The following is a 25568-nucleotide window of genomic DNA, read 5'->3' as shown; positions in this document are numbered from 1 at the left end:
TTTAATTTTTGTTGATTCACTTTTATTTATACATAAAACTTAAAAGAATATTAACTATAAATAACATAATTATAAAATTATAAAATTTAACAAGTGAATCGTCTCCACCAAACTACGGAGAGAGAGGTAGAGAGAAAAAAAAAAATTGAAAAGAGATAGAGTGGGAGAGAAGAATTTTTTTTTTGACATTTATAGTCTTGCATGAGCAAATACTTTGGATAAAAAAGTAGATTATATAAAAAACTAATATAAAACATTTATATATATAGTGACATTTTTTAGATTAAATTTTAAATGTAACACATTTAATTTAAGTTAGTTATTTAAACAATTGGTCTAACACAAGTGTCTTTAATGTCAGTTGTTTATATAATCGATTTAAAACATATATATTTTATAAATTCTCAAATATTGCATCTGATTTCAAAACAACTATTATGAATACAAATATGTCTATTTTGATTAAAAATTGTTATTAAAAATGTTTTACGTGATGAACATGTTTGTACTCCTATCGAATATAATATATGTCTATCATATTAAATTGTAAATAATTATTCAAAAGTTAAATCTTATTGATATTTTCTCAAACTAAAAAAGAAATGGGGCAGCTCCTACTATCAACTTGGTACATCATCTACAAGTATAGTAGAAAGGTAGGTGTAAGGGCCTAAGACATTCACACGAGAGCCTACATAATATTAAGCAGCAATTGACTGAATATGGCTCTTAGAGGTCTTAGTCCAAATTGCACATGTAAATTAAAGAGAAAAAAATTCTACAACCATGTCAGCCACAACCATCAGAGAAAAAAATTCCACCATGCTGAAAAGAGGAGTAATAATTAATTTAATTAATAGTCATACTAAAAAGTCAAAGGTAAGCTAATAGTAAAGTATACATTTTCTTCGTACGTAGTTCTTGTGATAATGGATGAGCATGCTTGATATACTGGTCATATTTAATCGTTGAAAGCCGGTAGAGTGGGTGTGAGAAATAAATTTGCTAGAATTAAAATCAAAGTATATGGAACCTGCTATCAAAGAAAAAGAAATCGTAATCGTAATTTTGTATATTATTTTTATTAATCTTTAATACATTTCAATTATCATATATAAGTACCAAATGAAAAAATAATAACCTATAAGTTTGTATATTATTTTTTATTAATCATTAATATATTTCAATTATCATATATAAATATGAAATGAAAAAAATAATAACCTATAGTTTTGTATATTATTTTAATTAATCATTAATATATTTCATTTATCATATATAAATGTAAAATGAAAAGAAAAAAACTTTAAATGATGTATTTAGTATTAATCAATTATTAATTATAAAATACAATTGAAGAAAAAAAATTAGAATTATATAAAAACCTAAAAATCACTGGCTTTTTAAAGTATATTATTTTTACAAATGTAATAATTAATTATTTTAAGATATAGGGGTATCTTCGATGTTTGATAATTTGAATTGAAAAAACAATTATTGTGTTTTTTTAGGGAAAATAATGTCATCTCGCGAATAAAAGATTATCTACTTTTTTAGAGATGCATAACTCATAAGGTCGACAAAATATTTAGTAATTATTTTTTATTTAAAATTATTTAATATAATGTAGTAGATTAAGCGATTATGATTAGATTACGATGTAAAATATGTTACATTGTAGATGCACCACCTTTAAACTCCACTACCAAATGGTGATTAAGGGTATATTTGGTTCATCAAAAGTTGAGACAGGTTTGATTTTAAAAATACAAATGATTTTTTTTTTTAATAGTTTTGTGTTTGATATAGGGAGAATAAATATTTTAAATGATTTTTAAGTTATGCAAAAATTGTTTAAGGATATGTTTTGTTCACTTCCCATTTTAAAATTTAAATCAAATATATTTTAAAAAGAAATATCATCTCTCCTCCAAACCCTTTGATATATTATAAATAAATAAAAAAGGTAAAACAACTAAGAAGACACATTTTTATAATGAACTTCTTCTTCTTTGCAAATATTGCTTAAGGGTAGATGTTGTTCTTCTCTCGTTTTAAAATTTGCAGCAAACAATACTTAAATTACAGTTCAAATGACAAATACCGTTATTCTTAAGTTGAATATCTTATCTTAGATTCGAACCGAGACTTCATAGTTGTGAGAGTTAATTATGTTTGAATTTATCTTTTTTTATAACATAAAAAAAATTGAACCAAACAATTTAAAATAAAATAAAAATTTGCGTTTTATTGTGGTATTCATTTTTTTCCAGATTGACAGAATGATTTTGATCGATTACAAATTTTAATAAAATAGAATATATGGGTATTATGGACACGTGAATTCGACATATTTTTATATATATTGTTGTTTTATACTTTCTATATTGTTTTATGCTAATTAATCTATATGTTATGAGTATTTGTGCAAATTTATCGTTCTTTATTTTAATGAAATTAAATTTATATTATAATGATTTTTTTTTTTTAATTTGAATGAATATTGTAGTAAACAAAGAAACCTTAAGAAAACATTATCAATTGAAATGATTGATATGGTGCAATAATTATCAACGTAAAAGAATAATAATTAAATGCACTGGGAGGGAAGTTGAACAACTATTGCTGACATACGGATAAACTATTGCATTATAGAATATACCAACGACAACAATATTGAATGCCCTCTCAATGTTTTTGGATGAGTTTTTAATGGTTTTTAGAAGCATTATTCGAATTTTAAAAAATGAGTTTTTGAAATTATAAAATCATTATATTTAAATTTATGATTTTAATATTTGATAATGAGTAGTGGTCTGAGATAGGCTGCAGCTACCGTCCGTCACTGTTACAAATTTATATTGATGAAAAATAAATATTTATTATAAGGTTAAATATAAAATGTAAATAAAAAATTTTAAATATTCAAAATATAAAATTATGATATCAATACAATTTTTCAAAAATTATGATATGCTGTAATAAAATTGAAGTCTTCTTAATTGAGAGGTCTATACCGATATTTGATTTGCACATGTAGATAACTAAACATAAATTGTTATATGTTAGTAATAATAAATAACATATAATTGTGCAAATAAAAGAAGGCTAATTGTTTTTTTAAAGAGTAAATATAAAAAAATTTCTTACAATTTTGGTTTTCTTGGTCAATTACAATTAGGTTTTAAAAAATTTATCCTCTACCTTTACGTTTATACTTCTACCCCACATTTTATATAAATTATAAATTTTATTTTTATTTTTAAAAAATTACTCCACTAAATTTAATTGGAGTTTCGAAAAACTTTTAAACTTTTTTTCTTTCTAAAACACATGTTTTTTGTTTTTTTTTATTAAATTTGAACTTTGTACTGATTTTTTTTTAAAAAAAATAAATGTGTTTTAGTAGGGTTTACCCTAAATCCTAACTTTGTGTTCCAAAAAATATATTTGAATTTTTTTAATATATTTTTTGAGTATCGGAATTTTTTTTTCCAAAATTTCAGTACAAAATTTAAATTTTTAAAAAACATGTGTTTCGAAAAATTTAAAAAAAAAAAATTCCAGTGCTTCAATTAAATTTTAAGGGGTTATTCTTTTTAAAAAGTAACAAAATAAAAAAGGATAAAATAGGTAGTTTGTATAAAATATGGGGGTAAGAGTATAAATTTAGGGGTAGAGACTATATAGACTAATTTCACAAGCCCGTTATTAAAAAAAAATGAAGTTGGATAAAGCCCATACAAATATGGGTTTATTAACAAGCCCATTATACACAAACCCTATACTAATAATACTCTAAGTGTGTGGAAAACCAGTTACAGCCGTGCGTTCATCTTCACTTCTTATCGGCGCCTCCAAATCTAGGGTTTCACTCCTTATCGCTCCCTTCGTCTTCAACCTCTAACGTTTGAAATCATGACGACTCAAATGAGCAAGAAGAGAAAAGTAATTATGCATTTTCATTTTGTCTCAGTTTGTGTTATTCAATTTTATATTCTCCGGTTAAGATTTGCTCTTTTTGGTATTTTATGTATCAGTTCGTTGCCGATGGAGTTTTCTTCGCTGAATTGAACGAAGTTCTTACCCGTGAACTCGCCGAAGATGGTTACTCTGGTGTTGAGGTTAGGGTTACTCCGATGCGCACTGAGATCATCATTAGAGCCACTCGTACACAAGCTGTTCTTGGTGCGTTGATGTTTCAATTATCGAAATTTGATTTATTTTATTAAATATTGTTTTTTTAAGTTTATTTTGAGATTTTTTTATGTATAGGTGAGAAGGGAAGGAGGATCAGAGAGCTTACCTCAGTGGTTCAGAAGAGGTTTAAGTTTCCTGAGAACAGTGTTGAACTTTATGCTGAAAAGGTCAACAATAGAGGACTTTGTGCTATTGCTCAAGCTGAATCTCTTCGTTACAAGCTCCTTGGTGGTCTTGCTGTTCGCAGGTATATTTATACGATTTATTGTAATGAATCTTATAATGCTGTATATTTTTCCACAGTGAGTTTGATTTTGCTTGTCCTGTTTTTGTTTTGGCGTATGTTGAAATTGATGCCTTACTGATACGCTATCGACAAGTATATTTACTGTAGAAAATTTTATTACAATACAGTCCATGATTGAATGCAGTGACTTGTATATTGATTTTGATAAACAGTTTTGTTCCATGCTGCCTTTTCATATATGTTAATAAGCTCTTTATGTGTCTGATACTCACATGTTGGAACAATCATCTGCAGTTATTTACTTTTCCTGGTTTTTATGAAATTGTATCATTTGGTTATGTTTTGCTGTTGATTTGGAAACTGGTAGAGTGGTTGATTTAATTTAATTTTAACAATACAACAATTTATTTAAACTACACTAGCTTTAGATGTTAGTGGAGTCCTAATTCAGTATCTTGTCTGAAGGTATCCCTGTTTTTAGACCTCTTCATCTTAAAAAAGGAAATGTTTGGGTTAGCCATCATAACACAGTGTCTGCTTCCTCTGTAACTAGTTTTTCATGTTTAATGCGTGATTTAGGTCATCACATTCCTTTGTTTATTTGCGTATTTTTTGTTGATCAATTTTAATATTATCTACTGTCAGTAGTAAGGTGTGATATACTGAAGTTTTCTTAGTTGTAATGTGTCTCCCTGTAACTTCAGATCTCCACATTTTACATGATTGGAGATAATTTCACGGCTGCTATTTTTTCCTTAAATTCATTTTATATTATTGGATTAGGTTCTATGTTTTGGTGACAACAATCTCAAACTATTTGTTGTTGCAGGGCCTGCTATGGTGTTTTGAGATTTGTTATGGAGAGTGGTGCTAAGGGATGCGAGGTTTGTTCTGCAAAAACAGTTTTGAACTCATAATATTATATTGCTTTTTGACCTACTTTCTTTATAATTGCCGTTTGATTTGTTTAGGTCATTGTCAGTGGAAAATTGAGGGCCCAAAGAGCTAAATCCATGAAGTTCAAGGATGGATACATGATTTCTTCTGGGCAACCTGTCAAGGATTACATTGACTCTGCAGTTAGACATGTGCTCCTCAGACAGGTTTGCTTATTCCCTTCATATTCAAGTTTATTAATTTTGTTTGTTATGAATTGATGTTGCTAACAATTTTTTACCTTACTGTCTGTTAGGGTGTTCTCGGTATCAAGGTGAAGATCATGCTTGATTGGGATCCTAAAGGTAAACAGGGTCCTAAAACACCCCTTCCTGATATTGTCACTATCCACTCTCCAAAAGAAGAAGACGAATATGCCAGGCCTGCTGCTGTTTTGGCCACTGATATTGAGGTCCCTGCCCCCGTCCCAGTCCCCATTGCTTGAAAATGTTTTAATTTTTAGTTTTATGGAATATTTCGTAGTAGCTAATTTGTTGTGCAATGTTTGTTTTCAAACACTCCGTTCAAAATTTTGTAGTTTCTCGACTCTTTAAGAAAGTTGTTATACTTGGTTACAACTTTTTAAGCATAAATTATTCCTTTTCATTTTACTTCTCTCTTTAGCATTAGAATTGTGTTTCATGCCTTTTATTTTGGTTTTATTCTTTCCTTGTTATGACAATATGTTCAAGTGGAGTTTCATTTTTTTTTAGTACTTAGTACTATTATTGAATAATAATTGTGTAAGAAAAGTCTTAGGCGTTGGTTAGATGCCTGTGCTGTTGGTCGAACTAGTTGTTCATTATGGCATAAATTAGTGTATATTAAACTTCAAACCTACATGTAAAAATGATATATTTCACTGTCAGTCATTCTTTGCATCGTTGGTAATTGCTAATGATTGGTGCTTTTCAATTCAAGGATGGAAATCCCAATCTTCGATCTACCATCCAGATTTTTTTCTTTTAAAGCAATTATTGCTATTTTTAAGACCTCTCGGTATCTAAACAGTCATATGTTTATTGAAAGTCTATTTTCCGATGGTATAAAATCACTAATTTTTTGTGCATATATATTTTCCTAAACTTTCTTGATCCTTCAACCCAAACATTACAATTGCGTTCTTCAATATTTGGGTTCTTTTTGTCCCTTCTGCACTACTTTTAACTCATGGGCTCATTGATTTAAATTTTCACTATGAAGTGAGCCTTGGCAGGCAAGCTGGTTATTGGCTTTTAGGGGTCTGGTTTGTTTTTGATTCATGTCACAAATATTTACGATCTCCTTTTATGGTTGAAAGATGATATCAATTTCTATCGTATACCATGATGTGACAATTCATATGAAGAATATCATGTAATCTTTTTTATAAGAATGAAAATGATATTAAGTAGTCAAGTTAATTTAAATATTTGTATATTTTTAATTACATAACAAGTGATTGATACTTATTTATATGTATACTTTCAAGAATATATTAAACCTTAAAATGAATTTGTTTTGTGTTGCCTTGACTAAATTTTAAATATCTAATAATTCAAAGACTTGATTTACACCTTATAGATTACATCTTTAAATAGTAAGCGCCAGTTTGTTTTCACGTCTATGACGTGCGTCTTGCAAACAACTTCCGCTTTCTAGCTTCACGAGAATGACGATGGTAACATGTTATCAAACACATGCTAAAATTAAACTTTTTTAAGAGTTTCTTTTTGCCCAATTATATTGTATTATGTATAATATTTTACAGTATGTTTATACATATTGTGTAAATTATGCACGCCATTTCTTTTGCATCATTTTAAGTATGAAGGTCTATGATTCACTGGTATCGTACTGAATACAAAATTAAATTATTCAATAAAAGTTTACAAATCACAAATTGTGATCGATTGTAACATTAACCAAACATCTACGAGTACAGTACAAGTACTGATACGGAGTACTTATCTGGTATGGATACTTTACAATTTTATATTACATGAAAATGATTTAACAGAGGGGTCGAAGAAAAGTGAAGAAAAAAAGTGACAAAATTTAAAGAAAAATATTTCAAATAAATAAATGTGAAGTTTTTTTCTATATAATAAGATGTTGTAATTTTGTTTTATTTTTCTATCATATCTTCCAATTACGGAGTTAAATGAGAAAAGTTAAGATTATTTGACTTATATTTTTAAAAAAATTGACACATATAAAGAGAGAAATTAATAAGATGAGAAAATCAATAGTTGATAATAATCACTCGTAATTGAATATGTGTGTACATAATATAATAAACTATTAATATGATATTGCTCAATTTAGCGAGAACTTATTTCATTTAAGAAATAGTATATGCTTTTCCATTGTATAAGAAATTCACGAAGTACTTAGACATAGATGCCAGAAGTCTTGGAAGTTTTCGAACAAAGTGGTCGATGCCATCAATATTGTCGTTCGTGTCTTGGTGATGCTACCTCAACATGTTTATTATTTGCTCCGTTCACACTTAATTATATTGTTTACCCTATCAATTCATTAATCTTTGGAAAGCTTTCGCTTTGAAATTTGAACAAAAGTTAAAGTGTTAAAAGTAGTGACTAGTACATAAAAAGACATATCTGGACTTTGTGCACAATTTGAGCTGGAGACAGTTACGGCTGCATCATCACCAATTTTAAAATGCTGCAAAACAACCATAAACTATTTTTAATTGCAATTGAAAGGAAAGTCAGGTCTAAGCGGTCAAACAAACGAGGGAAAATAACTCGGTAACGAGTCGCAGGATCTGAATAAAGAAACAAATTATCAAACCCAAAATCTAAGAAACTACAAACCAACAGCTCTGTCTGAAACTAGGAGTTCCTACATAACCAACAACTACAACCCCTAATGTTGCTTCTGCATTTGAATTTCTCACTGAAAAAAAAAAAATGCAACAATAGAAATCAGTAACGGTCAAATGATGATGGACGAGCAGTCCTGCTTGGGCGGTCATAAGGACCAGCCCTACCCCTATAATTCCTTCCTTCATCACGGGCTGGCATTCCACTTCCATATCTATCAGCTCCTCCACGAGCACCGCTGTAACGGTCGTAGCCTCTTTCCTTCCCATAACCATTTTGTGGGTAGTCTGAGCCACTGCCATATCGATCACTTGCAAATCGATCGCCACTAGTTGTATACCTACAAAGTTTTCAGCAAAGCAATAAAATAATAAATATAACGGAATGATAGATGTAGACTGTAGATGTTACTGATCCCTTTCCTTAATGATAAATGAAATCCGTGCCTAATCAAATGTTTATATAATCACAGCTTTCGCAATTGCCCAGACTACCAATTAAAAAAAATAACATTTTAAATGGCAATCATTCAACTTCTTTCAAAAGTATCATAACTTCAATAATTACACACACCGACAGTTTAAATAAGCTTTATATATACATTCAATCATTTGTTCCCATCTTGTTGGTGTAAACAAGTTTTAAGACATAATAAAAATAATTAGACATCTGTATAAAACTCAGTCACACTCATTAAATTATTATTTTAAAGCTATGACAAAAGCACCAAGAGTGGTAATTTGGTGACAAAAATAAACCGTTTATACCTGTCACCAGCATAGCGATCGCGGCCACTATATTTGTAGTCTCGGCTGTCTAAACGGTCCCTATCCGCATAACGTCCTCCATCATTACGATCATCAATGTATCGCTCGCCAAGGCGATCCCCGTGTCCACCAGCACCTCCAAACCTAGGGCGTGAAGAAAATGAACCACCACCCCGACCACGACCACCTCCACCTCCTGCCAAAGGACAATCTCGGGCCCAATGCCCTGGACGCCCACATTTGAAACAGTCATCCTGTCCTACCCTATCTCCAGCCCCATAGCTTCCTCTACCACCTGATGAGTAGCCACCTCTGTAACCTTGGTCTGCATCATCACCTCCCATCCGGGGCTGTGCCTTGTTGACTGAGATGATGCGATCACCAATTTCTCGTCCATCCATTTCCTTGATTGCATCCTCCATTCCGCGACGGTCTGCAAATGTAATAAACCCAAATCCACGTGGACGTCCTGTATCCCTCTCCATCATGATCTACAGGAAGAACACTTGAAACTTCATATCGAATAATGGCAATATGTACAATTAATGTGAACAACTTACAAAATTCTCAGAAACTGACAGGGTTAACACCTCAACTCAGTGTGGCTTAAATTAGCCCAAAAAAAAAATTAAGCCACTAAACAACCACTACAAGAAAATAGAAACGCATTTGCTGCATTATCCACTACTAATTTTATTTTATCAGTCCAAAGAGTGATGCTTACATAAACAAGCATCCAAAACACTTGAGGGGGACATTCAATTTATAAACAAAACAAATGCAAATTTGTGACCACTGAAAGGTGTGAATACGGAGTTTCAGTATTTTATGTATGACAAACAGTGCTCAACTATAAAGCAGAATTTGTAACCAGACAACTTACTTCGGTGTTCTGATGTCATAGCACCAGAATGGTATTCATTAGATAAGTCATTCAGAGGAAACCCAAGCCCATATTTGACAACAAATATCTCTTAAAAAAATCATTCCCACAATCTGAGCAAGAATATCAGCTTGTTGCATTCTGGTTCATGACTTCATGATTTAACATTAAACAATCTAATCCCCCAAACATAACCTTAGCATCTGACTTACTTGATAAAAAGCACTGTATTATGTTCGAAACTATTAATTTCTCAATCAGAAGAACTAACACTACAACAATATGCAACCACAAATGAATAGTATATGACGAAAATCCCGTGAGTTGCTTTCACTTCAGTGGTCACCAGATCACTCGGTTGCAGTTCCAATTTTATGCTGTGTATGACAGGATTGCTCTTCAAAACAAAATCTATATGGCAACAATTTTTTTTCCAAAATACTCAAAAGTTATAGGCATGGCTTTGACATCTCTCCTCGTGGAGATCATGCTTTAACTTCTTAAGCACAGCAGCACCTTCTGTGATTATTCTCCTCACGAGAAGCAAAATATACTCAACCTTATATGTCTAGCATTCTATGTAACTCTGCCGCCCCTTAGCTGACTTATTGAACACAACAGAACTTTAGCAGAAAACAATTCTCGTGCACATATGGACTCTTTATTAAAAATCTACACTGATAAAAGCAAAATCATTCAAACCCAAAGCAAACCTTTCCAACCAAACAACTCTACTCCGATGTAGAAAGCGATGACTAAATAAAAAAAATACATCTGGCCTTCAATAGTAGCTATAATAGGTAGAACAACTGGTGAGATACCGTATCTCAGTACAAAGAATTGAACCCACTATCTGAGCAGTAATTGTCTATGATGCCCATGCTTTGGATTTGAAAAATTTGAGCTCAACAGTACTCACAGGACCTGTAACAATGCAGAACATGTTGGTGGTGTATGGTGGGTATGACCCACCTGCTATGGGTAGCAGAAAGTACATAAAGCATATGAAACAAGAGTGAAGGCATCAACCAGACACAAAATGTCCAAACAACAGGGATTTGCATTGCACCGAGAAAGTATCCTACATTGACAAAGGTGCAGCAAGATTGGATTTCTCAACTGAAGCAAATATGCAAGACTTCTTGAACTCATTAAACAAATTACTTTAACTGATCTACCGAGTACCACACAATTACAGCCAGCGAACGCCATCCTATCTATACACTTTGCATGATGTATCTGAACCATTCCATATTTCCAGACCACGAGAAATAACACCTCACCAAATTCGTTGTCAGTTCATAAGATGGCAACTCTTTTGCGCCTACCATTAAAGAAACAGGTACATCAATATATCAAGGGACAATTTTGTTTTTTGTTTTAATTAATTTTTGAAAAGGCATCATGTGAGGCAGCAGCCTTTAGCACCTTGTTTTAATTCCCTAAAGTTATATCAAATAATTTATTTAGAACCCGAAGCAAAACAACAAATGTCCAGCACAAGAGATTTTTCACACACCCCACTAGTAGTCATCAGTATCACCATTACATAATAATAGATTTACTACTAGAAGAGGAAGGAAGCCAATGAACGGACAAGGCACTGATTGTTTCATTTCTACAGGTAAAAAAAATTCTTCACCAAGAGTTATGTACTACTCAATTGAACAAGTCTCGTGTACTTTGCAATTTATTAACTCCATAATCAAGGCACAGACCTGTAACCCATGCATAAACAGATACAGCAAAGCATAATCCGATCTGGTATCAATTTTGTTCTGTTTTCATCCCAATCTAACTGCCAAATATTCCTTCCAAATTATAAAAAAAAAATATTACTAATGACCCTTAAGAACGGCCCAGACTTGTCCTTGACAAAATAGCAGACAGGTCGGACTGGTATTTTACTTTCATTGCACCGAATTCAACATATCTAAGCCATACTAATCTCCAGTTTGAGCTTTACCTTTACCACAAGTTACAATTTAATCAGGAAATTGAAAACGAGCTTCAGACATGAAGAAATCATTCTGCTAAAACATCATTCAAAAAAATCCATCGACGGCATCACAAAGATCAAAAGGTTCACAACCAGCATTCCAGAAGTACAAAGAAAACAGGTGAAAAAATTAGTGAAGAATCCAATCATTAAAAAATCTCCAATCAATAAACACAGTAAAAAGAATGGACCCCTGAGCAAAAGGCTCAACCATAAACTCTCAACAGATTTAAGAAAAGATTTGTGACCAAATCTGGGCCGCGGCATCATGGTTTTTTTTACGTCTATATGACTACAATTGAGACTGAATCAGCTGCATTTGACCACAATTCTCCATAATGTCAAGAATGGAAATCATGCGAAAAACTACAATGATTATTACTGTCAATTCCTTCTTTTTTTTTTTAATAAAACAAAGCTAGATTCCATTAAAACATCAAAGATGGCAAAATATCTTCCACTTTTAACTCCTATAATAATTAAAAAGAAACTGTAAATCTGACACAATCCCATTCAGAAAAAGAAAAATCTCCTTGTGACAACAATTTATTTTAGAAAAATGCGTATTTTTCTGGAAATGAAACCAGGGATAGGAAACTTGGGGAAAAATCAAGGGTTAGAAGAGAAAGGGTTACCAATACCTGGCATTCAAGAATTTTGCCGTAACGATCAAAGGCATGCTCAAGTTGACGTTCCGTAACGTCCCAAGACAATCCTCCAACAAATATTCGATTATCTTCCTTCCCAGACATCACAATTTCGCAAAACACGTTGAATCCTGAAATGACCGTTTTCATATGCCGACGAATTATAAATTGAAGAATAAAAAATTGAAGAAATTAATATTTTAGAACCTGAATATATTAAGGTACTTACAAATTGAGAAAATTGATAGGAAATTTTAGGGTTTTGAAAACCCTTGAGGTTAGAACAATATGAAGCTTCGCAAAACAACGCTCCTATTTGTAGTTGTTACTTTTTACCCGGAAGAATAAGATATCTCGTGACACGATAACACCAAATTTATTATTTTTCATAATAGAAGTAAAGTAAAAGAAAAATAATAAATTCAAAGTAAATAAAAGAAAAATAATAAATTTTACTAAGTTACTAAGTGAGTCTTTTACTAGTTTGCGTATTCCATAAACCATTATCACATGTACTGTGTTAAAATAAAATAAAAAGTAAAATTTCATTTTTTTTTTCAAATGTGTTGTGCTGTCATTATATTCTCTATATTTATTAAAATTATAAATATTTTTTAAAATATTTTTTTATTAATAATTTTATCAATCAAATTGATGAAAAATATATTTAATGATTAAAATGATTAATAAAAGACATATTTAGATTTATTTTTATAAATTTAATATATTTAAAGACTATTATGACATCTCATCATAAATTTATGTTTTCTTTGACGTAATTTATGTTTGAATATTCTTTTCTACAAACGTCATTTTATAAAATAAAATTTGATTGAATTATTTGACTAAATTTATTTTTAAGTATGTATTTACTAAAAATAGAATATATTTTTATTATAATATAATATGAATTTTGCAGACAAAATGGTATATATGTATTTACTAAAAATGGTGTATATTTTATAGAGTTTATTTTCAAGAAAACCCAAACATAATGTCTAACATATTTTTCAATTACAAACTTACATTTAGAGTTGCAAATGAAAAACTAAATATACTCTCAGTTTTTTCATTTTACATTTTTACAATTTTTGTTTAAAATAGCCTCTCAAAAATATAACTTTATTTTATTTTGTTGTGATGGGTTTTTTAAAATTAAAACATTTTACCATTAGTCTTTACTAACTTGAGTTATTAGTCTTGATTAACATTTTACCACTTATAAACATTTTAAACATTTTGTCAATCTTATCTTATTTATTCAATACGAGACTATTATAAAAAAAAAAACTCATTAAGATGGAACTAGATTTCAAGAGTGAAATCATCATATTTTCTTTGGATGAACAAATACAAATAAATTATTTACACCACTTGCATGACTGTACATGTTAATACATACATACATGTACGGACCAATGAACGGAAATATGTTAAAATGGAAGAATTTTTTTTTGAATCATTCTGGTAAAATAGGAAGCCTAGTGACAGTGGTACCCTTGCCACCACCACCATCAGAAACCTCTGAAGTAGAACTTATTTTCTTGCGGGAAACAGAACTAGACTTGGATTTTTTTTTAGTACTTAGCCTCATGGGAAGAATCTGCAACCTTGTGTTTTGATCTGTACCTGACTTTTCAGCAGCCAACTGATAGCTTTGTACAAGTTCAAGCTGCCGGTCGATAATTTCAGAACGTCTTGGAAGAAGTTCCACAGCCTCTCCACCTGGAATTACTATGTACTCGATCGCTAGCCGAACCTCCTGTCATAAGAATACAACAAAATCTATCAGGCCACACGTTATCACATGATATTAGAATCTATCTAAAATCTATCAGGTCGCATGTTATCAGAATTCAGACCATTGGCCACACTCTATAATGTTTAGTCCCAAATGTGAGGGTGTGTGCTAAAACTTGAAAGTTATTTTATAATCTGAAAAATCACTCATACCAATTTTGTGAGACAAGTTAGACTCAACCCAAATCTAAGAACTACTAGTGGTAAACATGAATAAATATAAATAAACAACACAAATGAGTGCACACAAAAGGAAATCAATTGTTAAATGTGCAAAGAAGAAAAGGCCAATCTTTCTAAAAGACCAAAATAACTGAGCACTGAAAGCAATTGCTAGACTGCTAGTACACAGCATTGACAAAAATTCCACACAGAAGATGGAACTTCAAGAACAAACAGAAAGGGGTTGTACCTCCAAGGCATCAATCTCTTCCAGAGATGGTTTTCTTTTTGGTTCGTCTTCATCGATTTCAATATCCGGGGAGCCATTTGATGGCTTCTTTTGCGCAGGGCCTAAGGATTCTAGCCCAAGGATCATTCTTACCGCCTTTACCATTCGTGCCATGGTGTTGAACTGCAAGGAAGGAACAAAAATTCATTACAAGGCAAAAGGAGACAACACTGAAACAATGCCTCATAGTAGCAATAGCAAAAGGGCACCTTGATAACAAATATAGGTAACTGGTGGAATTTCGCCACACCGCGGATCCATGGATTCTGTCGTAACTCAGAACAGGATGCCAGGATTGCATCAGCAGTTCCAATGTCATCAGTTACATCTATTAAATCTTCCAACCCCATCACTTTTGCTACTTGTAGTAGATCAGCTTGAAGGATCTAAATTCATCCAACAAGAAAATAGCATCCGTTAGAAAGGTTTTGCCAAATTTATTCCTTCTAATGCAACATGGAAAATGAGACAGTTATCAAAGCTCTTGAATCGTGATAACATGCCCAATAACACAATACTGCCACAGCACATGCAACCTCTAAAACAATTTACCTTGTAAGTGTACACTTGCATTGGTGAACTCCTTTTGATCACAGATCCACTATTACTCCATTTCTCGAATCGAGTGGGAGAATAGTATTTATCCTCCTCGCCGTACTCTCTTTCAGAACTTACGATATTACTGTTAGTTAAATCATATTCAGATGTTTCTTCATGACATTTTTCAGGAATTGGATCATGCATCACCAAATCATTGGAAAAATCATCCCAATGACGAACTTCAAATAATGGAGGTTTTCCTGTGACAACATTAGATTTTCTAGTTAAATTTCCATCCAAATAACTAAATAAATACTATATCAGTCACTTAGATAAGAAGTAAGATATTCCAATTATAGAAAATGAGGAATACCTGCCAAAATGGCATCCACAGTTGCATCTAATCTATGATGAACGCGACATTCGGTTTTGGATATCATCTCAACAGCGCAAGTAAATGTAGGAGGTCCTTTCCTTTCAAGAATTGTCTTCTGCACTTTTCTTTTCCTGGCTTCCTCATCCCCAAGGGTTACACTCTATTCCAATAAATGAACAATAAACATCACTAATGTTTACAAGCACTACATATTTATTTTATTTGGATATGCTATTGCAATTTTAGATTGATAAAATCTTTGAAAGAAGGAGGGGGGAAGGAAGGGATGGAACTATTTAATTAATCATTCTTCATTGTTAATCATAAACATGAAGGAAAATAAATAAATAATTAAATAAAAGCGGCTTTGCACCTCTATGCCACCAACAAGGATCTGAAGATAAGGGTTCTTCATTATGTTATCAATGGTCATTCCATGTGCTGTTCCAACCAATTGAACTCCTCTTTGAGCAATGGTACTGGCTGCTAATGCTTCAAGCTCAGTTCCAATTTCATCAATTATAATGGTTTCAGGCATGTGATTTTCAACTGCTTCAATCATAATCTGCACAAATAAACAGAAGATTGCAAATTATCAACACAGTTTCCATAAAGACGAAGTTTTCAATTAAGCCAGGTGACTGAGATATTAGTACTAACATTATGCTGCATATTCACATTTGGAACTTGCATCCTCCTTGCCCTGCCTATGCCTTCATGAGGAATGTCTCCATCACCTCCAATTTCATTGGATGTATCCACTATTACTACGCGCTTCATGAACTCATCCGCCAGCATCCTAGCAGTCTCTCTGCACAAGCAAAGCTTCTTCAGATATTCAAACTCGATAAAATAAAAAAGGCACTTGAAATAACTCTTACAATGACTATAAAAAACTTTAGTAGGCCAATCATAATCAACTTACTCAAATATTCACAGAACTAGAATATAAAACACTCATTTGGTGTCTCCATTAACATAAGCATAGAATTAAAACTGATAAGCAAACAAAAACAAACAAAAAAGTCCAGTGGCATTTGCATAGAAACATAAAATGAAAACAAAAATTAAAATGTTTACCTGATTAAGGTTGTTTTACCCACACCAGGAGGTCCAATGACCAATATAGAACCCCCTCTCTCAACCAGATCACGTATAATTTCAGCACTGCCACTCACCGCACGACCAACCCGACAAGTAAGGCCAATGATTTGCATCTGACGGTTCCGAATTGCACTTATACGATGCAAAGAGCTATCAATACCAGATCGGTTGTCATCAGAAAAATCACCAACCTATAACCAAAAAAAAGAAACATTATGTTTCTTTTTGAAATGGATTGTAAGCAAGTAGTAGACAATGTTCTCATAGCTAAATCCAATAGATCATAATATGATTCACTCAATGAGGAGTATTGAACTCTACTTTTCAGTTACAACAACTTTCAAGTTGTTTTTTTAACTAAGCAACAAGCTAATGGTAGTGCACATGCTCTTGCAAGAACATCTACCTCTTATGCTCTTCCCATTAACTTTCATTATACTCCTGATTGTATTGTTAACATTATATATGCAATTAAATGAAAACAATTTCCCGTTAAAGAAAAGGAAAATTAGTAGTACCATGGAAATGGCGTGGCGTAAATCATCGTGGGTAATGGGTTGTTGAGAAATGACCCAATCACCAGAAGGAAACCTAGCAAGAGGTTTTCTACCCAAATCCATTACAACTTCTATTAGTCCTCCAATCTCACTGTGTTCATACAATTCCTTTCTCATCTTCAAAGGGAGAAGCTCCAAAAACATATAAAGCTCCGCGGTCGCCGGATTTTCTGAATTCTTCAACGGAGACGATCCATTTCCGATAGAGTAGCGATCGGAGGGGCGTCTTATCTCCGGCGAAGAGGAGTATGATTTGGAACATTGAATCCGTTTAGGTGAACGACGGAATGAAGAAAGTAAGTTGAAATTGTTAAGGTTTGAGGTTGTTGGAAATAGTAGGTGTTTGTTGTTGTTTCTTTGCCATGAGGTGCAGTGAAGGTCTATTAAGACAACATGCGAATTCAGCGCTCTCATTTTGTATTCTATGTTTAGAGGAGTTTATGATTATTGTTGTTATAAATAATATAATAAAAATAAGGAGAAGAGGGAAGATTCTTTGGTATCTTTTTGTATTTTGGAAGGAAAAGCAACCGACGTGAGAATGAGATGAAGTAGTGAGTGAATACCGTTAGTTAACATTAAGGGGTTGGTTGGTATTATTGGTAAAGAAGAAGAATCAAACACACACCAACGAACAACCTCTATTCACCACACAAAATACTACTACACATTTTGGCCAATGGCTTTGCGTCACGCACCTTCTCTTTAAATATTCCTACCTCGGACTTTTCTTTCCTTTCTTATTTTTATTTTATTTTATTTTGACTTTTTTTTTTAGTTAAATGAGAAAGAAAAAGAAAACTACTCCCTATTATTAGACATCTAAAACATCAGGAAAAAAAAAGCTAATGGAAGTCTCGAAGGAGGATAATGAATTTTAACAAGCTACTTAGAATTATTGGCACCCATATTTGTAGAGAAATTCGCATAAGTATTATCCTCTAAAAGAATACATTCAATTCATACTCAAATAAATTATTATGTGCTCTAACAAATTAGAATAATGATAAAAATGATGATACTTATTTTTCATTGATCGAACTATATCCGAAGAATCTAAATAATAGACAAGATACTTGAAGCTCTCATTGTGTTGCCGTCTAACCAGACCACCAAAGTCTGCCAAACTCAGATTTGAAAAGAAATCCAAATGATGCAAAAAGAAATGAAAATAAATAGAAAATAAGTTGATTATTTAGTATAAGATAAAATGAAAAGAAATTATGATAGAAAAAAATATGTATTTATAAAATGACGTAAATATCTTTAAGAAAAATTAGATATGATACAAAGAATAAAAATAAATAATTCATTACAATCAACAAAAATGACAAAACTATAAAAATAAAAAGAATAAATAAATAAAATTAAATCAGCTTGTTAAAAATCTCTCTAAGAATTAATATTTAAATTATTAAATATCAAAATCACAAATTTTTATACTTTGTAACAAGAAGACCCTAAAAATATTTTAATAGAATTAAAATAAATAAATAAAACTAGAAATAATAATAGTCTCCATTCAATAAAAAAAGCGATGATAAAGATTATTGAGTTAGTAACTCAATTAGGATTATTTTCTAGGTTTTTAAATTTTAATTCAATTAAAATGTATTAAGTTGATGTGTCAAAAATTTCAATTCTTTAATGACATTATAAAATAATTTTACATTGATAGTGTTGTAATTTCACATTTATTTTATTTTATAAATACATTTTTTTTTTGGCATAACTTATTTTTATTTTCTCTTATATTAAACTACTAAATAATCAACTTATTTTTTATTTATTTTCTCTTCTTTTCACTTTCGTTTCTTTCCTATGCAATTTCTTCATCAATCAAACAAAGTGTAAAAAAGATAAGAGCCAAATTATCGCGGTTTAGTTTTCTCATAAACTAAAAGTTACCTTTTTTCCAGAAACTAAAATTGTTCTTCATTATTTTTTGGAAAGGGTCTACAATGCTCTTATGATATGTCTAGTGTGAATCGTAGTCAGTCGATGTATTGATACATATTAACGATGACACACTCAAGATTTTCACCATCTATTTATAAAAAATTGTACCGTCAACTAATCATAATCGTTATATCAAAGAGATATGAACAGTTGAATTATAAATATTTGAACAAAAAACATATATTCAGAGTCGATCTTAAGAATTTGAATATCATGTGCGAATCAATTAAATGACGCCTTTATAACTATAGAATATCATTTTTCCCAACATTTATTTGTTGCAAAATCAATAATTGACTCTTTTATAATCAAAGTTGTTTAAAAAATAATTTTCAATATAAATCAAAGTAAGACTATTCGACCTATTGTGTGACATAAGTTTGCAAATAAGATTTTAAGAATTTTAATATAGAAAAACATATTTCTATTTCAATTTTGTCTATTAAGATATCTAAGAAAAAAATTTATTGACTAAAAAATAACAAAAACTATCTCCGTTATATTATATTTTCAATGTTTTTTCTTCTTTTCTTATAAGTTCTTGAAGATGTTTATTGATTGTTAATTTTTTCTTTAAATCTGATTTTTAAGTTGATCTAGTTAATCATAAAAATCATGTGGACAACAATTGATTCATGTTGTTTAAGTTTTTCAACTTCCAATCATTTAAACCTTCATTTCTTAGTGTTTTTTGTTTTAGAACATGTATCAAATAACTTACAATAAAAAACAACTCATTCTTACTTTTCTCATCTAGAACAATAATGGATGTAATATGATCATGTGAAGTGTATATCAAAAGTGTGATTAGCATAGGAGCTGGGATTAGTGGAGGGATAGTGCGGATTACGAATAGATTCTGCATCAACTGAGGTGGTTGGGGGGGTGCTTTACTCGTTAATTTGTGAAAATTAAAGCAAATTCATGAAACCAACTGGTGCTTGGTCATCTACCCTTGCAAAGCAAATTCTAAAATAAAAATCTGTCGTGTCAAGGACACAGTCACCAACAATTCTTTGGTGATCGTTAGTCAAGTTACAGACTGCAACTGAATCTCCCCTTTATGGTAGGAACCAAGTGAACCCAAATCAGGTTTGCATGATGCGTTATGACTTGACAATTTATGGTTTCTATCATCTCAGTTGCAGGATCTACTTGGTTCAACATTTTTGTATTCATTTTTTATTACACAGATATTAAAAATGTCAACATTTCGAGTATAAATCTTTTTTCTTTTGGGTGGGAATTCCCAGTATAAATTAAAAAAAATATATAGCATTTTGTAATCATTAGTAGAAACGGGAAAAACCATTAGAAAAGTTTTCTCAAATCAAATAGATTTAGATTCTGCTCCAATGAAAGGCACTTTTGGAATCCACTCTATACAAGCAAGCAAGAGCAGCTCGCAAAAAAGTTTTCTCAATCTTAGTTTTCCCAACCAAGATTTTCATATATTGAGTGTTATTATCATATAGGTATCAGTACCACGATTTAAGCATGAAAGACCGGTCACCGCGCAAGAGTATTGGGCCAACAGTCCTAAAATCAAGCATTGGAGTTCAATCGATAAAAATCAAGCTTGGTCCTTTTATTTTCTCTAAACTGGTCCTTTTATTCCACAAACAATGAAAGCATTGGAAATTCACGTATGCTTTTAATAGATTGAAAGAGGATAATAAAGAAGTGAGGTGTAGGCACATGCAAATGAATCCTTTTATGTTAAATTTTCACATGACAGATGTCACATAACCTTGTCATGTGAAAACTCTCTTCATAAACATTTACAAATTTGTGAAAATCTCCAGTGAGAGAATCCGTTCCTGCAAGTACTTGTTGAAAAGGAATAGTCCAATCAACTTCCTATATTAAATTTGGGTCTGGTTTTACAAGGATATCTTTATTATGAACCATAACATTTTTAAAAAGGCGAAAAGAATGAAAGCTTTTGACCTAAGGTGGAAAGGCAAGCTCTTCTGGCAGCCAATCTAAACTACTTTACTATCACAAGTATATTTGCTAAACATATCTTGTAAAAAAAAATTGAGAATAATCACTAACCAACAGCATACACTTCATGATTCGACCGGAGAAAGGAATGATTGGATACCAAAAACAATGAAAAGAATTCCACCTGAGATACCAACCTGCCAAATATTGAGAACAACATTCAGATGATATACACGCCTAGCTTACTAGGTTTCAGGTAAGACTAATTGCTTCTTTTTCATTTACTCCCTGATAGTCTAAAACTAATTGTGAAATTGCTTGAGAACTTGATGCATGAGGAGTTTTTAGGAAACAAAATATTGAATTAACAAAAGGGAAGGAAAAAAACCACATAAACAAGAACAACTAGTGATGTAAATATAAAGAAATACAAATTATTACCACTTTCTCAGATATCTGAGAAGCTAAACTCTTTCCTCCAATAACAGCAGCAGTAGTACATAGCGCTTGCCCCCTGTAAAAAATAACTAACAATTACATTCTTCTTCTGAGAAATTAGTAGGAACTTAGGCATGGGACACATCTTACATATTTATGCCTCCAAACAAACAATTCACATTTCTAGGTACACAAACAAGTATGCAGAATTCCAGCACAAAATTGTATAATTAATGAAGAAAAATATGCCATTGTGGGCAACCAAAGGAAAATAGTCAAAATCTTGAAGGAAATCAGTTGCTTATAAAATACAGACAAAAGAAATCAATAGTCAAAAACTTACAGAATCCCGCCAAGAACCACACCAAATGGGTTTTCGTCTGCAGCTAAACCTATGGTAGCCAGCTGAAGAAAAAAAAAAGTCATGCTTAATAAAGTGGGGACTGATGAAACATAAGCTCCAATAACGGCTTATGTAAGAGGAAAAAAATGTTTTCTAACTATGCTCACCTGGCTCTTGTCACCCCATTCACCAAAAAAAGTGATAGAAAATGCCTGAAGAATGGATATGAAAAGGAATCAAATTTGACCTAGTTCAGTATTCAGTTAAATATTGTGTGGAGATACTATTAATTTATTACCTGTAACAAGATGGGAGAGAAAAACTGAGATAAAAATGGCCGTTTCTGCTTTTTTGTGGCATCATCATCCTGGAAAATAAGACAAATAATGTGTATACGGTCTTAGAAAATGAATACATAGCATCTGAGAATTCTGTTTTATAAATTTTAATCAATTCTTTATTTGAAGTAAGTAGAAAATTCTTATTCAAGCTCAAGAATCAGAAGCAGTGCAATTAAATATATTGGTATTAATGCTTCCCTTTCAAAATTTTAAGTGCCTTATTCAATGTATGAATAATTTTACAGCAATTTATTTGTAGTGTGTAGTTATTAAGAATCTCACTCGTTGCTCTGTTGTATTACCACTAGTTCTAACTTCAAGGATTTTCCAAGGATCTCTTAAACATTAAATATTTAAATACTAGTACATAATATGACCATTCATGGTCTTAAGGAACTGACATAAACTTCCGATCATACCCAGATGAAAAGTGTGGGACATGGAGGTAGACTGAAAGAATGCAACAGAAATTTAATTAGACATATATTATTTTACCTTATTGCTATCTTTTGAAGCTCCATTTTTAGCCTTCCAATCTTTGTCCTAATCACAATACAAGGGTGTTGTCAAGAAGAAGATAAAAAATGACTTAACATAAGAAATCAAATAAAGGTGAGAACCCAACCAATTCAGCTTCAACTTCAGCCAATTCCTCTGAATCCCTGTCAATCAAATGAATTCATAACGTATGAGTACAAAAATCCCAATTCAGATGAAAACTGACATTTATTAGAATGGTATAATCAAGTTGATGTGAGGGATAATAAATCATCACCCTTCTTCAAATATAGCCTCTTTCAAGGACCAAAGTCCAAACCCCAAGAACAAGAATGTGGTAATGTGATGAGTCCAGTTACGAGAGATCTACAGAATAGCATGAAAATCGCTAAGGGCAGAAATCACAGGAAAAGAAAAGATAATGTGGCCAAACAAGAGTAAGATAACACGTCTTATGCATCCGTGCTGAATGTCTTTTATCAATATATGCAAAATAATTTTTACTGCCAGAATAGATAGCACCATTTAATGATCTAGGAATAAACAAACAACGGTGATAATTTTGAAGTTAAACCAGCAATAAAGAATACTCACCAGATTTGGAGCAGCCCAACCAACAAGAACAGAGAGAATGGTCATCACCTATAATTGGAAATTTTACATAATACTATGAGAATCAAAAGGATAAGGAATAAAATCAAATAATTAGCAAATATCACAACTTTTAAAAACAAAGATAACAAATCTGAAAAAAAGGAAAAGAGAAACAAAAATCTTACTATCAAAGCCGCAAGGCAACCTGATAAGACAAGACGTCGTGGGTGTCGCATAGCCAGAATCTTCAAATAAGCAACAACATATCAAACAGTCAAGATTATTAACTTTTACTCTTATAAACACAAAGACAGATATTAATAATTTATAACCCCTCCATTCTTTTTAAGGAACTATGCAATGAAGTAATAAACAAGACAAACAAGCCTTACAATTTAAAACTCACTTCATCAAACAACACTTCCCACAGAGTAGAGACATGAACTTTTTATAACCAGCTGAAAGGAATCATAACTAAATACTGTTTCCCAAATTCATCAATAAATAAATAACTTGAATACTTTTTCAGTTCAATGGTCAAATTGCAACCAATAGACACACAATATAAATTAAAAAAAAAAAATAATTAAACAGTGGAGTATCTGAGGTAGTTTCAGCTCATAAAATCACTCTAATTTCCCATACAGGTTGACACATCATAATTAACAAACAAATAATAATAATTAAAAAAAGGGGATAGTAAAGGGAGAAAATTAAAACATGTTAATTTTCGAAATAGAAAAGAATGAACTAACCGCAGCAGCAAAAAAAGTCTTGTCACCGATCTCGGAGAGAACGGTCATGGCAAGTGACTTTGTAAAACCCTAATGAAAGTAAAACAAATAAAAATGAGATTATCTTTGAAATAAAAACAACAAATAAAAAAAATTGAAGTGAAAATAATTTGAGTGATTGATAGAAGAAAATACCTGAACAATTGAGGTCATATTTGCAGAACGAAGGAATGAGAGAGAGTGTTGTTCTCTCCTCTGCCTTTGAGTGTGAATTATTGTTACTGTCAGAGTTTGAGTTTAAGAGTGAACGCTGAAATGAATGAATGAGAAACAAATACATACACACTGGGCGCGTGCAAGTGCGTGGTTTTTTTTCTTATTATATTAAAAAATGATTTTTCAGATCACAAAATTCCTAGAATAGGATTCAATACCCTACCTATCATGGAATCTGGATAAATAAAAAGCATCAAATAAATGAGATTGTCTTTTTACTATAATTACGAATCAAATGCCTTAAACATACTAATATTACTTAACGACTTACCGCCTCCGTACCTATATATTCAATTTGTTGAATAAAATTGCAAGAATTAAAACGTAAAATTAAATTTGTTGGATAATTTGTATTGTTTATTAATTTATTATTTAAAATATAATTAATTTATATTTTATTATAATATTTATTATATCTTATAAAAAAAATTATTTTCTTTGTATTATAATATAAACAGAAATATGTTAAAAAAATGTATGTAAATATATTTTTTATTCATTTTTGTTTATGAGCTGAATGGAAAATATAATTAAAAGAAAATTTATAAATAAATAATTAATGTATTTAAAAAATTGAAATAAATCCTATAAAAAAAAGAAGAAGAAAAATCACAAGGTCTTATATTTAAGGTAGTATTATTTTAAATAGATTATACTCGTTCATCATTTTTAATTTAACTATTTATGTTGAGCCATTAATTATTATATAAGGATTTTTTTAATAAATACTACATTAATCTCTAATTATAAGTCTTTATTGTTGTGTTAAAAAAAATCATTATTTATTTCACATATATTAAAAAAAGCATGTAATGAATTTAATATATTAATTTTATTTGTTGATGTTACTAAATACTTTTTATATAGAATTATATTTAATATAACTTTTTATTTTCTAAAATAAATTAATAAATATTTTTTTTAAAAATAAATACATTTAATAATTCAAAATAACATTTAAAATTGTAGATAAATTATTTTCTCAAATGGTGTTTATAATTTAAAAAAATATATAGTAAAAATTATAAAAGTTGTGTCTCGAAAACTCATCAATATCATAATAATACTATTAAATTGATCTGAATTGGTATGTTCACATCCAT

The 25568-nt window shown here is 30.9% G+C and overlaps 4 protein-coding genes across 5 annotated transcripts; 1 reads left to right on the top strand and 3 right to left on the bottom strand.

The window, feature by feature from the left end:
- The first annotated feature begins 3787 nt into the window (after positions 1-3787).
- Positions 3788-5994, top strand: LOC101508129 (small ribosomal subunit protein uS3y-like). Its single transcript, XM_004497065.4, has 6 exons — positions 3788-3948; positions 4041-4188; positions 4276-4447; positions 5277-5331; positions 5419-5550; positions 5640-5994. Exons 1-6 carry the CDS (start codon positions 3919-3921, stop codon positions 5826-5828), a joined length of 726 nt encoding a protein of 241 aa, XP_004497122.1. The 5' UTR covers positions 3788-3918; the 3' UTR covers positions 5829-5994.
- A 2054-nt stretch (positions 5995-8048) lies between these two features.
- Positions 8049-12893, bottom strand: LOC101507592 (glycine-rich RNA-binding protein RZ1C). Of its 2 annotated transcripts, XM_004497063.4 has the most exons (4): positions 12737-12893; positions 12502-12638; positions 8979-9469; positions 8049-8551 (listed from the first exon to the last, which is right to left on the bottom strand). In XM_004497063.4, the coding sequence occupies exons 2-4, from the start codon at positions 12610-12612 to the stop codon at positions 8314-8316; spliced, it is 840 nt and encodes a 279-aa protein (XP_004497120.1). In that variant the 5' UTR covers positions 12613-12638; positions 12737-12893; the 3' UTR covers positions 8049-8313. The 2 variants fall into 2 exon arrangements, with proteins under 2 accessions (XP_004497120.1, XP_004497121.1); XM_004497064.4 differs by lacking the exons at positions 12502-12638; positions 12737-12893 and adding an exon at positions 9862-11185.
- A 908-nt stretch (positions 12894-13801) lies between these two features.
- LOC101507283 (protein SEEDLING PLASTID DEVELOPMENT 1) lies at positions 13802-17908 on the bottom strand. Its single transcript, XM_004497062.4, has 9 exons — positions 17297-17908; positions 16755-16969; positions 16335-16485; positions 16048-16239; positions 15672-15834; positions 15311-15558; positions 14968-15144; positions 14720-14881; positions 13802-14269 (listed from the first exon to the last, which is right to left on the bottom strand). The coding sequence occupies exons 1-9, from the start codon at positions 17747-17749 to the stop codon at positions 13967-13969; spliced, it is 2064 nt and encodes a 687-aa protein (XP_004497119.1). The 5' UTR covers positions 17750-17908; the 3' UTR covers positions 13802-13966.
- A 3230-nt stretch (positions 17909-21138) lies between these two features.
- Positions 21139-24575, bottom strand: LOC101506736 (GDT1-like protein 5). The gene is made up of 12 exons (XM_004497060.4): positions 24385-24575; positions 24211-24279; positions 23641-23700; positions 23456-23503; positions 23139-23227; positions 22989-23025; positions 22859-22906; positions 22321-22389; positions 22190-22234; positions 22023-22084; positions 21683-21755; positions 21139-21438 (listed from the first exon to the last, which is right to left on the bottom strand). Exons 1-12 carry the CDS (start codon positions 24400-24402, stop codon positions 21367-21369), a joined length of 690 nt encoding a protein of 229 aa, XP_004497117.1. The 5' UTR covers positions 24403-24575; the 3' UTR covers positions 21139-21366.
- Positions 24576-25568: the final 993 nt, after the last annotated feature.

This window comes from Cicer arietinum, chromosome 4 (genome assembly GCF_000331145.2).
Source record: "Cicer arietinum cultivar CDC Frontier isolate Library 1 chromosome 4, Cicar.CDCFrontier_v2.0, whole genome shotgun sequence".
Classification (NCBI taxonomy): Eukaryota; Viridiplantae; Streptophyta; class Magnoliopsida; order Fabales; family Fabaceae; genus Cicer; species Cicer arietinum.
Note: the sequence above shows the minus strand (reverse complement) of the source record. Positions and strands in the feature narration are given on the sequence as shown.